The following is a 14,184-nucleotide window of genomic DNA, read 5'->3' as shown; positions in this document are numbered from 1 at the left end:
AATATAAACATACTTCAAACACTTCCGTTCAGGACATCTGTGATCTTCATGTATTCCGACTACACTGAACCAAGTATACTTTCCCGCTTGTCTCCTACAGTTTTTATTTTATAAAATAACTCATTGGTTAGCTCAGGTATCGGCAAGCCTCTTGGATTAAAGAGTCATTTTAGAGATTTTGTCTGCGGGGCGACCGATAGAAGCATTTGTTTGTTTAATAACGAAAGGAGCCGTAATTATCTATTCAAAGAACAGAACGCGGCTCCGGAGCCGCGTGTTGCTGATCACTAGGTTAGCTGTACTCGAAGTAAGTAGCCTCAACGTCTTCGAAGAGCATCCTCACCAGTATTAGATTTATAAGAAACCAAATTTAACACAACGTTAAAAGATGATTATATCCCTTAACAATATTTCTGGATAAAATAAATCAGTTACCCCCATATTAGTAAACAGAGATCGTTTCAACTTTTGATAAGTGTTTATTATTAACTATTTTGAATTTTATTTCAATTCACTACAATGTCAACGATATCATGATTTAATAGAAACTGTGCTTGAAGTGTTGAAAACCATTGTTGAAAATGCTTTTTGTTTAAACAAAAATATATTAAAATTATTAGGCAAATAGACACATGTTCAAATGTCTCGAACTTTTTTTAGTTATAATCCTAAATAATTTATATTTTACATGAACAACCCACACAAATATAGACAGAGTTGTATTCAGAAATTTAATAAAGTTATTTAAGATTTTACATCAATATTGTATTCGTTTACTTCTTTCTTTAAATCATAGGCAATCAACACTCACTTAACAAATATATTTTTGACGTATATGTATGTCACAGGCCCCATACTAGTTAATCAGGCCCTGATGATGTATGTATGTATAATTTGTATATATGTTTTGCCAATTTGAAACATATCTTCAATTCAATTCACTTCAATTCTTCTTCTTCTACCAGCGCATGCTCAACTTGATTAAAAACATCTTCAGTTACTTCAAAACACAACTATATGTATAGAATGTTGCAGTGTTTTAATCTAAACTATGCATAGTTGTAATTTCGGTGCTTTACATTGTTCTAAACATTACATATTGTCTCATGTCTATTTTAACTCTTTTATTTAATATAAAAAAAAAATCAAATTTGTATAATAAGCCAAGAATATTCCATGATGTATAATCGTACAAATGTAGGCTAAGACGTATTATGAATATATTTAGTTTGAAACCTTTTGTTTGGGCCCCTATGCAAATTTCATTGGAAAATGTTTGACTTTGAGGGCCTCCATATAACTGTTCATTTGGGATTTTCTACATAACAGTACTAAACTTATAATAGATTTATCTTTAGTTAAATTAGATGTAACAGTGGAAAGATTGCAGTCTATAACCCAGCTTTGTGTACAATGTATTATGTTTATTATTACTTGTGAAATACTATAGAAATTTATTTTAATAGGCAAGAAATAATCACTGTTAACTAATTAATTATTGAATTTTAATTAAGTTTTTTAAATGTTTTGATCAAATAACAAAATATTCACCATTGCCAGTACAGAAAAGAATTTTAATATTACATATTCTCAAAATAAGAAATATTTAAAATTAATACAAGTTTATTAAATGCAAAGTACAAATAAAATTGTGTGGAAAAGAAATTCACTTCCTTTTAGCCTTCTTATTGCTCTCCGTGGAATTAGATTCACCAGTGCTCTTCACCTTCTGCCAGTTTAATGGTTTTCTCCTGTACATGGGCCATGGAGGAATGGTTAACTAAAAATCAATAAATGTGAGTAAAAAATTGTTGAATCTGTAAGTTGATTAATTACCAAGGCAGCCAATGCAAAACCAGCTCCCAGAATGTAGACAGTCTGTGAAAACTGTTGGATGATGTAGCCCCAGACCAAACCAACAGCCGCAAAAAGAAGAATTATAACCCTGGACAGGTATTCGGCTCTGGCCTGACCCTCAAAGTCCTGCAGAAAACAAGTGGTTATTCAATGCATTTAATCACAGGTACGTTCTTACCATATGAGTGGGAATTGATTTGAAAAAGTCCATGTTCCTGCTGTGACTTCAACTATATTAACCTTTCAAATTTAACAAACGTCAAATTGAACACGTCAGTGGTAAACGGAATGAAGCTGCCTCTGGAAGTACTTCGAGTTGCATACTTCCCTGCAACCTGAAGTTGCTTACGTTGCGGCTCCAGTGTATATATATTTAGTTACTGTTTTCTTATCGCATGATGCGATAAAACTGGGATTAACTGAAAGGGTACGTTAGGTCTGTGTATATTGTACGGCGTTCATTATGCAATTCCGATGATAAAATTAGCATTGGTAGTTAATGGCACGGCCGCGTGACCGTTCCATCCAAATACGCAACTCTGTTCATTTTGATTACACACAGCAATCGGCAATATCCATACCGGTGCTAACCTTTCCTTTCTATAGTTATTTTTTTGATTTCTTCTTTCGTTTTTGTAGTTTAAATAAATTTCGCACTTCCGAAGGCAGCAGTCATGGAAAATCCGTCTCTGTTGGGGATGCTCAGCAAGCAAGTTGGGGTGAGTCCGGCGGCTCTGAGTCTGCTCCTCTCGATCTTTGCTGGTGAGTAACATTAATTTTAACCTATCATCCTGTATTCCTCGAATCATTCTGTGATCGTTTCACATGCTAATTAGGTTAGTGGAGCTTCGAACATCGAGAGTTTCTTTGTTGAACGCAGCGAACTTTCGAATATTTAAATTAACAAACGCTCTTTTGTGAACTAATATTTTTGTTTATGAAAATAATGCAATTTCCTGACATTGACATTCATTAAAGTTAGGCAACAGTAATTACATAGAATTCAAATATTAGTAATTGTTAGATTTAATTCGGAACGCAACGCTCGGATGATTCGACGTAAAAAAAAGAACGTTCTGGAAAATAAAATATAAGTAAACACAGCAACTCAATATACAAATTTCTTTAGTAATTACCTTATATCATTAAATATTTACAATTTTCTATATCAAATATTTGAAGTTAAATTACTGTATAATAAATTTTCGTATAATTTAAAAGAGATGTGGTAAACAAATTGGGTATTATGTGCGAAAAAATATATGTAAATAACTTTTTCAACGTATATAAATAGCTCCAGATTTGCAAATTGAAAAACAGACTTTGGAATCTTATTATTAACAAACAGTTTTTATACGCTATAATTACAATATACAACTTTATTAATGGAATACGTATACATACTATTATGGCTTAATATTGGTAACGAATGAAAATATTAATATAAGTTATGTTTATTTTCATTTGTGAAATAATAATAATAATAAAAATAATTACGCATATGTCATAAACGTAAAATGTGACACCTTGACCTTTATTGTATTTCCAATATTGGAAGTTACCTATTGTATTGTAATTCAAAGTTGACCGTAATTGTAAAAATATTATGTTAGGGAAGTGCGAATATATAGTAATGTTTATATAATGTGTACAATACGAACTGTAGAAAGTCGAAGCTAAATCAACAGAGCTGCAAAGAATAGCGACAATTGAGAGAAAGCAGCTTCGAAGAAACCACAATTTCTCTTCTTGCTATGTAATTATTAGATGGATATTGCAGATAGTAATAGTGGAATGAATGTAATTTACTATACAAATATTTGTAAATTACATTCATTAATGATGTATTAATCACAGAAATGCAATTGTTTATTTCATTTATATTTTTTTTTGTAAATATCTATTATTCAGATTAGTACAATCAGTGACTATTTGTATCACATAATTTTCCCTAACATTTTTGTATAGTTGTAATGAATTTATGCTTAAAGTAAATTGATACATCCTGTCTATACAAATTAAGATAAATGACAAAACGACAGAAGACGTTTTTTAGATTGATAAATTTTATGGTTCTAAAATAGTTTGAGGAAGTGCTCTATTCATTTTTTTCAATTCTAATCGTTGATCAAGTTTTATTCGTCCTTGGCCTCTAACCAGACATGGGCCAACATTCGAATATCTTGTATTTATAATACGCTTTTTATAGTTAACACTATTAAACATTATATAATTTAAATACAGGATGATATTTAGTTTTACATACATTTGTTGCACATTTCATTTCTTTTAATTGCATTTCAAAAAAAAATGTAAGCCTCTAATTTGAGCAGAAATATTTTAATATTTGTTCATTACATGATGAATTTAAATGAATCAATTGAAGCTTATCTGAATTAAATGTAATGTAATTCATACTACAGATAAAAGAGTACGCAGATAACGCAGCGTCAACATTTTGCGTCATATCATGACCATTACTTCCACTAATTGTTCTATTAATAGTAGTGTCATTGAGGTCTTATATTCATTGCAAAAATGTTATTTTGCTATTTATGTCGTCGATTAAAGAATAATGTGTTGAAGATTATTATTTTTTATTTCAGGCTATCCCCTCTCCATTATCCACAGAAAATTCTTTTACGGAAAACCAGCTCACATACAGCACCTGTACTTCATAGTGACAGGCTTAGGTATAGGATACTTAAATTATGGTACAGAGATTCTTCATGCAGTGTTCGCCGTTGTATTTTCCTACCTGACAATGGTCGTCTTCCGTGGCAACGAAATCTGCGTGGCGATAACATTCTTCTTTAACATGATTTACTTACTCATCGGTAATGAAAAATTGGGTACCTTCAATACCAACGGATTTACTGAGATGAAGGTTTTTGTATGTTCGCAGGATATTATTATTCGAGTACATTAAATTACGATATTAATTGGACGATGCCTCAGTGCGTGCTAGTCTTGAGATTGATAGGAACTGCGTTTGATTACTATGATGGTAATCAACCTGAAGGAGAATTGTCTGCGACGAGCAAGAAGTTGGCTCTCACCAAGCGACCTTCTTTTGGGGAGTACTGCGGGCTTATGTTCTTCCCTGGAAGTTTCTTGGTAGGACCTCAATTCCCAATGAGACGTTATCAAGACTTCGTTGCTGGTAAATTCAGCTCAACGGTAATTGAATTGAAACAACGGTAGTGAATGGTTCGAGAGGTACTCAACTAGTTTCGTTTTTTTTTTAGGAAGGAAAGCCTCCAAATTGCATCGACCCAGCGCTGAAGCGTCTTGGTTTAGGTGTTATGTATTTAGCTATATTTCAAGTAGTCGGTATTTTCGTCAACGACGATTTCATTTTGAGCGAATCGTTTGTTGAGATGTCGTTCATTAAGAGGTACTTCTTGATTGGAGTTTGGGGCAGAATCGCACTCTACAAATATATTTCCTGCTGGCTGATCACAGAAGGCGCTTGCATTATGTTTGGTATGTTTTTTTTGAAACGCCTAGCGATGTACGAGTATTTAGCAATTTGATGTTGAAGGTGTAACGCACAACGGCAAGGACGAGGCTGGCAACATCAAATGGGATGGTTTGGCCAACGTGGACATCGTGAGATTTGAGACGGCGACCGAGTTCAATCACTACATTCAATCATTTAATATTAACACTAACCATTGGGTAGCCCAATACGTTTACAAACGTTTGAAGTTCCTGGGCAACCGTCACTTGAGCCAAGGATCTGCCCTACTTTTCTTAGCAATTTGGCACGGCTTCCATTCCGGCTATTACACATGCTTCATCTTCGAGTTCATGGTTATGTATATGGAAAAGGACGTAAGTTGATACACTTCTCTTATTTCCATATGAACGAACTAAATTTTGTTCTATGAACAGTGGCAGGGCATCTTGAAAAAGAATCCACACGTGGCTGCAATCTTCCAAAAGAAACCCATGGACACATTAAGTTATATTGCTCTGAGAATATACACCTTTGGTTTCATGGGATGGTGCATGATTCCGTTTGCGCTGCTCACCTTCTCAAAGTATTGGCAAGCTTACGGAGCGGTCAACTACATGGGTATCGTATTGTTCCTCATGTGGCCCATCGTATATAGTCCCATCATTAAAATCATTGCCAAGGCAACAAGACCCAAAGAAACCACTAGTCAAGTCGCTAGGGAGCATGCAGAATAATACATTATTACTTTTACCAATCATTATTTCTTTGGTAGATTTATACAAATTTGTAATAAAAGAAACAAAACAATAGAGACTGCTGCTTTTTATTTGCTTTTCAATATTATTTTTCTTTCATTTTTTTCACCTCATCACACAACAAACATTTATTTTCCGTCACACTTCCCAAATCCAAAATTCCGATTATCTGCTTACTTTGACTATGCAAATACACATCAAAAACATTATTAAACCAGTTATCAAATCTTAATCATTCAATTTATTAATTTTAATACTATTTGAAAAATTTAACGTTTAAAAGAGAAATAGTTAATTTAGATCAGCGTTTCTCAACATATGGTTAGCATTAATGTTTATTAGAAAAGTTGGGTCACAGAACAAATATGTTGGGACGCATGGTATACGGTTGAGAAACGCTGAACTAGATTATTGGATCTTCTTGATGCAGTTTTACAATAAAATGCTTTATCTAATCGTAATTTTAAACTTTAATGTTACGAGATTAAAGTAGTTTGGTTTTAAAGGAGAGATGTGATTACTAGTTTTATATATAATTGAACAAGTTAATATGAGAACACTAACTGTACTTACAGTTCTATACTAATACGCCTATTACGAAACGACGATAATTACAAAATTTCACATCTTATAAATAGAAATTAAAATGGTTATACAATTCTGAAGCTACGAATTAAATGAGATAAAAAAAGTGTAATTTAATTCGTATGGATTTGAGAAATAAATATATTAAATAAATTAGTATGTTAGAAAATCTGTGGGATTAAATGAAAAATATATACATATAATTAAAAGATTTATAAATATGTATGTGGTATTAGAACAACAAATATTGTATAATTAGAATAATGAGTAATAGTAAGACATATATTGTGTGTATTTATAGATATTGTATTGTGTTGTAACAGTTTGCTCAAAAAAGAAATTCTATGAAATATTATAAAAAAAAGTGCCTGCATATGTTTACGCATTAATATTGTAATGTTATAGCTCCTAAGAGTGAATAAAAAATCAGTGAATGCGCAACAACAATTATTTCCTTGATTTTACAATAATATACATAAAATAGATTTAGATTAAACTAAATATTACAGTTTAATTTTATGGTGTGCCTATAACAATTCTGAGAATTTGCAGCCTAGTTTCATTATTATATAAATTTCTCTGTTTAATTGAAATGAAGAGCAATAAGTCTTTTAAAGTAATGTAAAGATGATTGTCTTATTAATAATATTATAATGTAGTATGGTTTCATATATAAATATTTAATAATAAGTTCACATTCCAAGTGTATACAATTATAAATAAAGATGTTTATTATTACATTTAAATTTACAATATGTTATCTTGTCAATTTGATTTTGAATAAAATATATACAACAATCATATGTATAATTAAGAATATATACATTTTGTTTTCATATCATATCATATATCATATGTTTAGATGCTGGAAAGAAATCCAACAAAGGCAGGACATTTTTAGAAGAGAGCACCAGAATAATACATTTGGAAATAACCTTGTAACTGTACTTGTGGCCAACGTTAAGTTGGAAAAGCTGCTCGAATCCGAAATGTTCGCCAGTCTCGAAATGTCTATCGACAACCTCGTAATCTAAAGTGTCCTCGGACAAACCCAAAAGCTGTCCGGTATGTATGAAATACATCTTCCCGTCAATGTCACCGATGTTGGCGATGAAATCACCATCGAAGAAATACAGGGTGGTAAATGTGGATGCAATCTGTCTGACCAAGTCGACGTGGCATCGTCTAAATACAGGATGATTTCGCAAATGAAACCCGTACATTGAATCCAGAACGCCTTCTCTCAAGTAATAGGGAGCGTCACGTAAGAAACTTGGAAACTGAACGTTCCATCCGCCTTCACCCAAGTTCTTGAAGTAATTCACCACCCTTCGACGAAGAGGAGGCGAAATATTTTTGGAAGCCAAATCCTGGGACAATTGAGAAATGTACTTGTCGAAGCGGAATTTACTGAAGTAGAGTACTTGGCAGGAGGAGACGCCTTCAGAAAATACGTAGATCGAGAGGACATTAGTCACGAGTATAATGAAAGTGTACGAAAGCGAATATTCGATCAACTTGTGCAGATGCTCATTGTTATTCGAATACATAAAAGGTGCAATGAAAGCCGACGACATTATATAAATTTGAAGCACAATAGCCATGAAATATAAGCAGACATGACTGTTTTCACAGGTTTCTTGGATCATCGTGTCTCTGACGATGATCATCATGGTGAGCTGTTGAAACGTCACTATAACCAACAGGATCCAAACTCCTCTCACCAAAGTCACATTTACATGCAATCGATTCCTCACGGATCTTACGAATAGGAAAACCGTTACGATCTTTAGCAGACGATTAACTCTTCCATAACTCCAGATGATCCAAAAACTATTCCCTCTGTTAAAGATCAATGATATGATTTCGAACGGAAACACACCGGCAAAGTCCAGTAAGAATTCAGTGTAATTTCTGATGTATCTTAAAGCAATAGTTTTTCTTTTATACACTTGCAGGCCGTAAATATTTTCGAATGATGTGAGGAATTTTTTGTAAATTTTAAACCAAGTAATCAGATCGAGGAAGTAGCATATTATTACCATTTGATAGGAATAATCGAACACTATTTTCTGGTAACATTCGATGTAGAATGACGCGAGGCAATATATAACCATTGCGATTTCAAATGATTTACTACGTTTCCTAACTTTGAACAGAAAATTAAACGCCGCTAAATAGCGTTTGCTCTTCGTAATCATGGATTTACTAGTGGTCACAATCTCTAAAACCTTGTCGCTATCCCCGGATTTTATATAGTCAATATTTGAACGCCGCACCAAATATCGAAAGTGATTATAGAAGTCCGAGTATTTCGCGCAGATCGCATAAAATTTCATTGTGGCAATGGTCAATAGTTCGCAGTGTGTTTTAGCGACGTAAGTCAACGTAGAACGGTGGTTTTTAACGTTATCCAAACATCCGAAGACGCTGCCAACTCCCAACACTTGCATGCGCGTGCAGTCCGGACCCAAAACTTCAACGTGGCCTTTGAGTATGATGTGCATCTTGTTCTGGATGTTATTCACCTTTATAATAATACCACGTATTAAAAACAGGTCCCTCGATAACTCTTGGTAAGAAAACAGTTCTTTCAGCACGCCATGCTCGACATCTCTGAACAGAAAAGTATTTTTTAAAATAGGCGCGTACTGAGAGAAAAACAAGTCTTGATAGATGGTATCGTTGAAGTATTGAAATACGCTGTCCAAAGACTTTCCCTCGTGCAGAAGCCAAAGATGTTCGTAATGCTTAATAATCTCATTCCTCAATTGTTTGTCCAACCGTCGCAGATTCATATAGTTTACAAGCCGTTGCATGCGAATCTGGAAAGTAGTCAGATGCGAATTCCTAAACAGATTCGTTCCAGTCATGATGCAAACGAAAATTGTTACATAAATCAATCCGAATACGTTGACAAGACAGAAATTGGGCACCATTTCAGATTCAATCTTCTGGTCAAAAAATCCACTGTTGAATATGCACTTCATAAATTTATAGAGGTAGTTGCAGTAAACATCCCAGGCATTCAATGTGAGATCACCGCACGTCAATGTAATGTTGTCCAAATCGAAGGTGCACGGACCAAAAAATATGGTGGAGAATAGTATGTTGAACAACATCAAAATGGTTAAAATAAAGTTGAGAACGATGATCACCTTCAGATCGGTCATGTACGTTTGATTGCAGTACTTGTAGAATCCAAGGAATCTGTAGAGATGGATCAAACGGTTTGATCTGAACATGATTATTTTCTGAACCGCAGTGACTGTTTCGATGCTGTTCATCAGGATCAGATCGTACGGAATCGACGCAATAAGATCAATGATGAAGTTCGTGGACCAGTAGTTTATGGAGGTACGCCAAGGATGTGATACCTCAATTTTTATCCGATTGTAAAATATTACGTAGTGTTGCATAAATATGTCTGCTATAGCAACTAAATCGAATATTCTGAAGATGAAGAACCACGGCGATGTAAAGCTGTTGTAAGCTGTAAGCGGTAAAAATCCAATGAAGGCTGTTATATAGGCGAAAACCAAGTGGAAGATTTCCCAGTAAAACCAGAATTTCCCGTTCGGGTAGATTGTGAACTTGAAGAAGAACCAACTCATCACGGACATTTTTCCGAATCCCATTATGAAAATGTGATACTGATTTTTGAATGTCTTAAAAGATTGCGTGGTATCCTCTTGGCTAGGTAGCTTATTCGAAGATATTTCTATTTGCTGTAGATGTCCCAACAATTTGATATCTAATGTTTGCTTGATCGTGTTTGTCAAAGTGGCGTACTCATTGGGATATTTAAGAAATTTCCTCATCATCCAATGCGTGGGCAAGTACAGCAACTTGCAATCCGTCAACGTTATGATATTGTATACACCTTTGGCTTTACTCAGCGATTCTATTAAAAGGAAAGAATCTCCGATCGTAAGCGTCTTCATTAATTTACCCGAAGAATTGAATAATCCAACTGACCCTCTGATTATTATGTAAAATTCGTTGGTAAAAGAACCGGCGTAGGCGACAATCTGTTCTTTGGGCATCAGAATGACTTTGCAAATCTCATTCATGTCTTTGATTAATTCTTCTGACAAATGCGCGAACAATTTCTCCTTCATGAAGTATCTGGTGTAGAGCATCGCCGCTTGGCGCTTGTATAAGGATAGTCCGATGAACTTCTTCACCGACTCGAATTTAATCAAGTACAAGCCTTTCTGGAATACGTAGTTCATGTGAAGCAGTTTCCATATCTTTTTTCTCTCGTTCAATTCGAACTCGTACAAGTACATCACCTTCCGGATGTCATCAACTAAATTCTCGTAACCGACTGTGGTTGTGTAATTAAGACCGAACGAAGCTATCACCTGCGGTATTATTGTTAACTTCCATATGAACGCTACAAACTGTAGACCAATCAAGGGAATAAAGTTAATTGCGCGCGAGTACGAAATCGACATCAAACCAGTGGAGAAGTAGAAAGTGTAAATGAAGCTGAGAGCCATCATAAATCCGAAATATCCACCAATAGAGTTTACTGAGGTAAACTTAAATATATCGTTATAGATGCAGACGTAGAAGCCGATGAGGATCAGCAATATCAGGGAAACAATCATCTTTACGAGCGATTCAAACAGCATGTACCACGAGGTGAACACTTGTCGATTTCTAAAGTAGACTACAAGTTGCTGAATCTTCAGTAGGCGATTCAGTTGGAGCATCCTGTATATTTTCTTTTCCAGAGGACCCTGCAGTATGTTAACCGCTAACTCTAACGGTAACGATGAGATCAAGTCAACCAGAAATTGGGAGCTGTGCATCTTGAGATGGAAGATATAATCAAAGTCGGTATGCATTCCATCCTTGTCGACTACCGCGATGAAAGCTATGGAAATCAAATCCAAAATATACACGAACGTGACGAACTGCATGAAGAAGTCGTAGATTTGGGAAAAGTCGCTGATGTCCATGGCTGCGCCTACCGGACATACTATACATGTGAACATGATGAGTACGTGGAGCAAACAGTACCACATCTTGAGAAGCGTCGAATTTGGATTGATTTTGAAAAATAGCCCTGTTCTAACGAAGTGCCTGGTCAAGTTCTCGCCCAATTTGTCCGCCATCACGTACATTGTTAAGAACGACGGACAAAATGCTACGTCCTTGAACCAATGTTTTTGCCGTTCGTGTCCGATGGTGAACATATCTTCAACATCATTGTTCATACGTAAAATCTGTTTTATATATCTAAAATCATAACAACAATCTTCCGTAAAATATTATTGGATCACAAAATAGAATAATGATCTTCTATTTGATCAAAACTTGTTAACGAGACGAGACTTACCTTAAACTAGGATCATTAATTTTCCATCCACAATTATCCTTGAATTTCTTCCTTATCTTCACATAATTCTTAGCCAATTCTATCCTCTCTCTGGACATCTTTCTCAACTTTTCATAAACAGCCGGATAAGTATATTTAAACTGGATGAATTTGTTATTGGATATGGTCAGTATCTCGCAGTATGTGGTGCAAATAACCGTCGTCTTTGCAGGAACATTATAAAATAATGAAAGCTCACCCAAACAGGTTCCAGCTACAAATGACTTCATTAATGTTTTCCATATACGAATGAAAGCATGAAGTTTACATGATAAAGAAATCAAATTTCTTTCGCCGTTTTCTTCCGACAAAACGCCAATAATTCCGGTAGTTACATAAACCATACAAGTTTTAAATTGCCCCCTGATGTAAATAGTATCACCAGTCATCCTATATTTATACCTAACAAATTTTGAAAGATACCTGAGCACGTTAACTGGCTCATTTCGAAAGAATATTGAATGCTTCAACATATTCCATGTTAAATCCAATTTGATTTCAGTGTGGATGGTCTCTGAAATTATCATTTTTTATTTAAATTAATCTTAAGCTCGCAATTTAGTTTACCAGGCATCGTTGCTACTGCGTATCCGCGAATGTCACTTCTGTCTGTCCTGATATGATCTTGCTTCCAGAAGGTGGTGAGGCAAGATCTAAGATAGTCCAAGTACAATTCATCCTTGTACGTCCATTTCAATTCTGATATCAGGCGACTCCTCAATTTCCTCACCTGATTCTGCGCTAAATCGCAGGAGATCACAAACTCGTACTTGTCGCTGATTTGAACTATATAGTTGCAAATCAGTCTCCACCTGCATAGTTCCATTATGACGTACATTAAGAACAAATAGGCGCTACCGAAAAACGTAGTCATTCCGAAACGAGTGCCTGACAATAAAAAAAATCAAACATCTCCGATTTCTTCGCAGTTCATATTTACCTGTTATCATCACCTCCGCGTAAGAAACAGGCCCAAAAGTCATGTAATAACTTAAAGTATAATCAAAGAAGTCTAGTTTTGAGCAATTCATATACTTCAATTCTTGGGGGTACTTCTTACACCTAGTATATAGTTTGGCATTAGCGTGATATTTAAAAATATAATTATTATATTTACATTATTGTAATTTTCATGCAAGCACCAGTAATCATCAAAAATGAAATTATCATTATCAATCTGAACAGCATCTTATGGACGGTGTGTCGTTTAAATTTCAGTTTGAAATACGGCACTATATACCGAGCGCATCTCAAGATGTAGCGCAACCGAAACCCATAGTATACCTATGAAAATTATTAGAGAATAGTTTAAGATTGAAAAAAAAGATACAAATTACTTGCTTTGATGTTCTGTCCTAAGTATATGATGTAAATACTCTCAATCGGTATTAACGATATGAAGTCGAGGCACATAACTGCTCGATGCCTAATAACAACGCCAGATTTCTGTATGCAGTAAGCTATAACAATGTCGATCATGAACAAAAGATCGAAACAGTAAATTTCTTCTGCAAATGAAATCCAAAAGTTAACTACTCGCGATAATTCGTACAAGTATTAATTAATACCAATGAGGAGTCCATTGATTACCATGTTCATTTTGTTTTCCGACGAGTATTTGTTGACGTATTTCGTAAAATCCATGAGGACGCAGAAGTAGGAAATATAGTTACCAATCAGTATTGATAATCGAAACATCGAGTCATCCACCAATTTGTGCAGTGACCGAAATCCCACTGGATTCCTTTCTTTTTGCAATCCAAAAGGATACCTGTTCTGCAGAAATATTGAACGACGCCATTTCATTTTCAATAAATTACAACTATCACCAGTTGAAAACACACAAAATAATAACGTTTGACAGTTAATTAAAGTTAAGCAACGCTGATTTTAAAAAATATGGAGGAAGAAAACAAAGGTTGTATTATTAAAAAATAAAATATTATTTAAATAAAGTTGTGATCGTATATAAATCGTATTATATAAACTACATAACAAGGAAACGAATGGCCGCCAATTGTCCACTATTAGTGGAAATACATATAGCTTATAAAACGGTGGTCATTGAACATACAAGTAAACATCGAAACAAACAGTTTATATATTTGTAAAAACTTATGTTAACACTCTTCGGA

The 14,184-nt window shown here is 34.5% G+C and overlaps 3 protein-coding genes across 5 annotated transcripts; 1 reads left to right on the top strand and 2 right to left on the bottom strand.

Annotated features, from left to right (window-relative positions):
* Positions 1-1,605: 1,605 nt before the first annotated feature.
* Positions 1,606-2,155, bottom strand: LOC108565007 (signal peptidase complex subunit 1). Its single transcript, XM_017924231.1, has 3 exons — positions 2,036-2,155; positions 1,837-1,983; positions 1,606-1,780 (listed from the first exon to the last, which is right to left on the bottom strand). The coding sequence occupies exons 1-3, from the start codon at positions 2,066-2,068 to the stop codon at positions 1,667-1,669; spliced, it is 294 nt and encodes a 97-aa protein (XP_017779720.1). The 5' UTR covers positions 2,069-2,155; the 3' UTR covers positions 1,606-1,666.
* Positions 2,156-2,194: 39 nt separating this feature from the next.
* On the top strand, positions 2,195-6,126 carry LOC108564982 (lysophospholipid acyltransferase 5). Of its 3 annotated transcripts, none has more exons than XM_017924210.1 (7): positions 2,195-2,284; positions 2,497-2,619; positions 4,464-4,694; positions 4,763-5,037; positions 5,106-5,343; positions 5,402-5,694; positions 5,755-6,126. In XM_017924210.1, the coding sequence occupies exons 2-7, from the start codon at positions 2,532-2,534 to the stop codon at positions 6,052-6,054; spliced, it is 1,425 nt and encodes a 474-aa protein (XP_017779699.1). In that variant the 5' UTR covers positions 2,195-2,284; positions 2,497-2,531; the 3' UTR covers positions 6,055-6,126. The 3 variants fall into 3 exon arrangements, with proteins under 3 accessions (XP_017779699.1, XP_017779709.1, XP_017779705.1); XM_017924220.1 differs by having other exon boundaries at positions 2,212-2,293; XM_017924216.1 differs by lacking the exon at positions 2,195-2,284 and adding an exon at positions 2,311-2,440.
* Positions 6,127-7,493: 1,367 nt separating this feature from the next.
* LOC108564729 lies at positions 7,494-13,855 on the bottom strand. The gene is made up of 8 exons (XM_017923837.1): positions 13,618-13,855; positions 13,391-13,557; positions 13,167-13,333; positions 12,990-13,111; positions 12,617-12,937; positions 12,318-12,563; positions 12,011-12,263; positions 7,494-11,910 (listed from the first exon to the last, which is right to left on the bottom strand). The coding sequence occupies exons 1-8, from the start codon at positions 13,853-13,855 to the stop codon at positions 7,494-7,496; spliced, it is 5,931 nt and encodes a 1,976-aa protein (XP_017779326.1).
* Between the last annotated feature and the right edge of the window lie 329 nt (positions 13,856-14,184).

The sequence above is a fragment of the Nicrophorus vespilloides genome, unplaced genomic scaffold (genome assembly GCF_001412225.1).
Source record: "Nicrophorus vespilloides isolate i.1.1-1 unplaced genomic scaffold, Nicve_v1.0, whole genome shotgun sequence".
Taxonomy (NCBI): Eukaryota; Metazoa; Arthropoda; class Insecta; order Coleoptera; family Silphidae; genus Nicrophorus; species Nicrophorus vespilloides.
The sequence above is the reverse complement of the archived record's forward strand: the minus strand, read 5'-3'. Positions and strand labels throughout refer to the sequence as shown.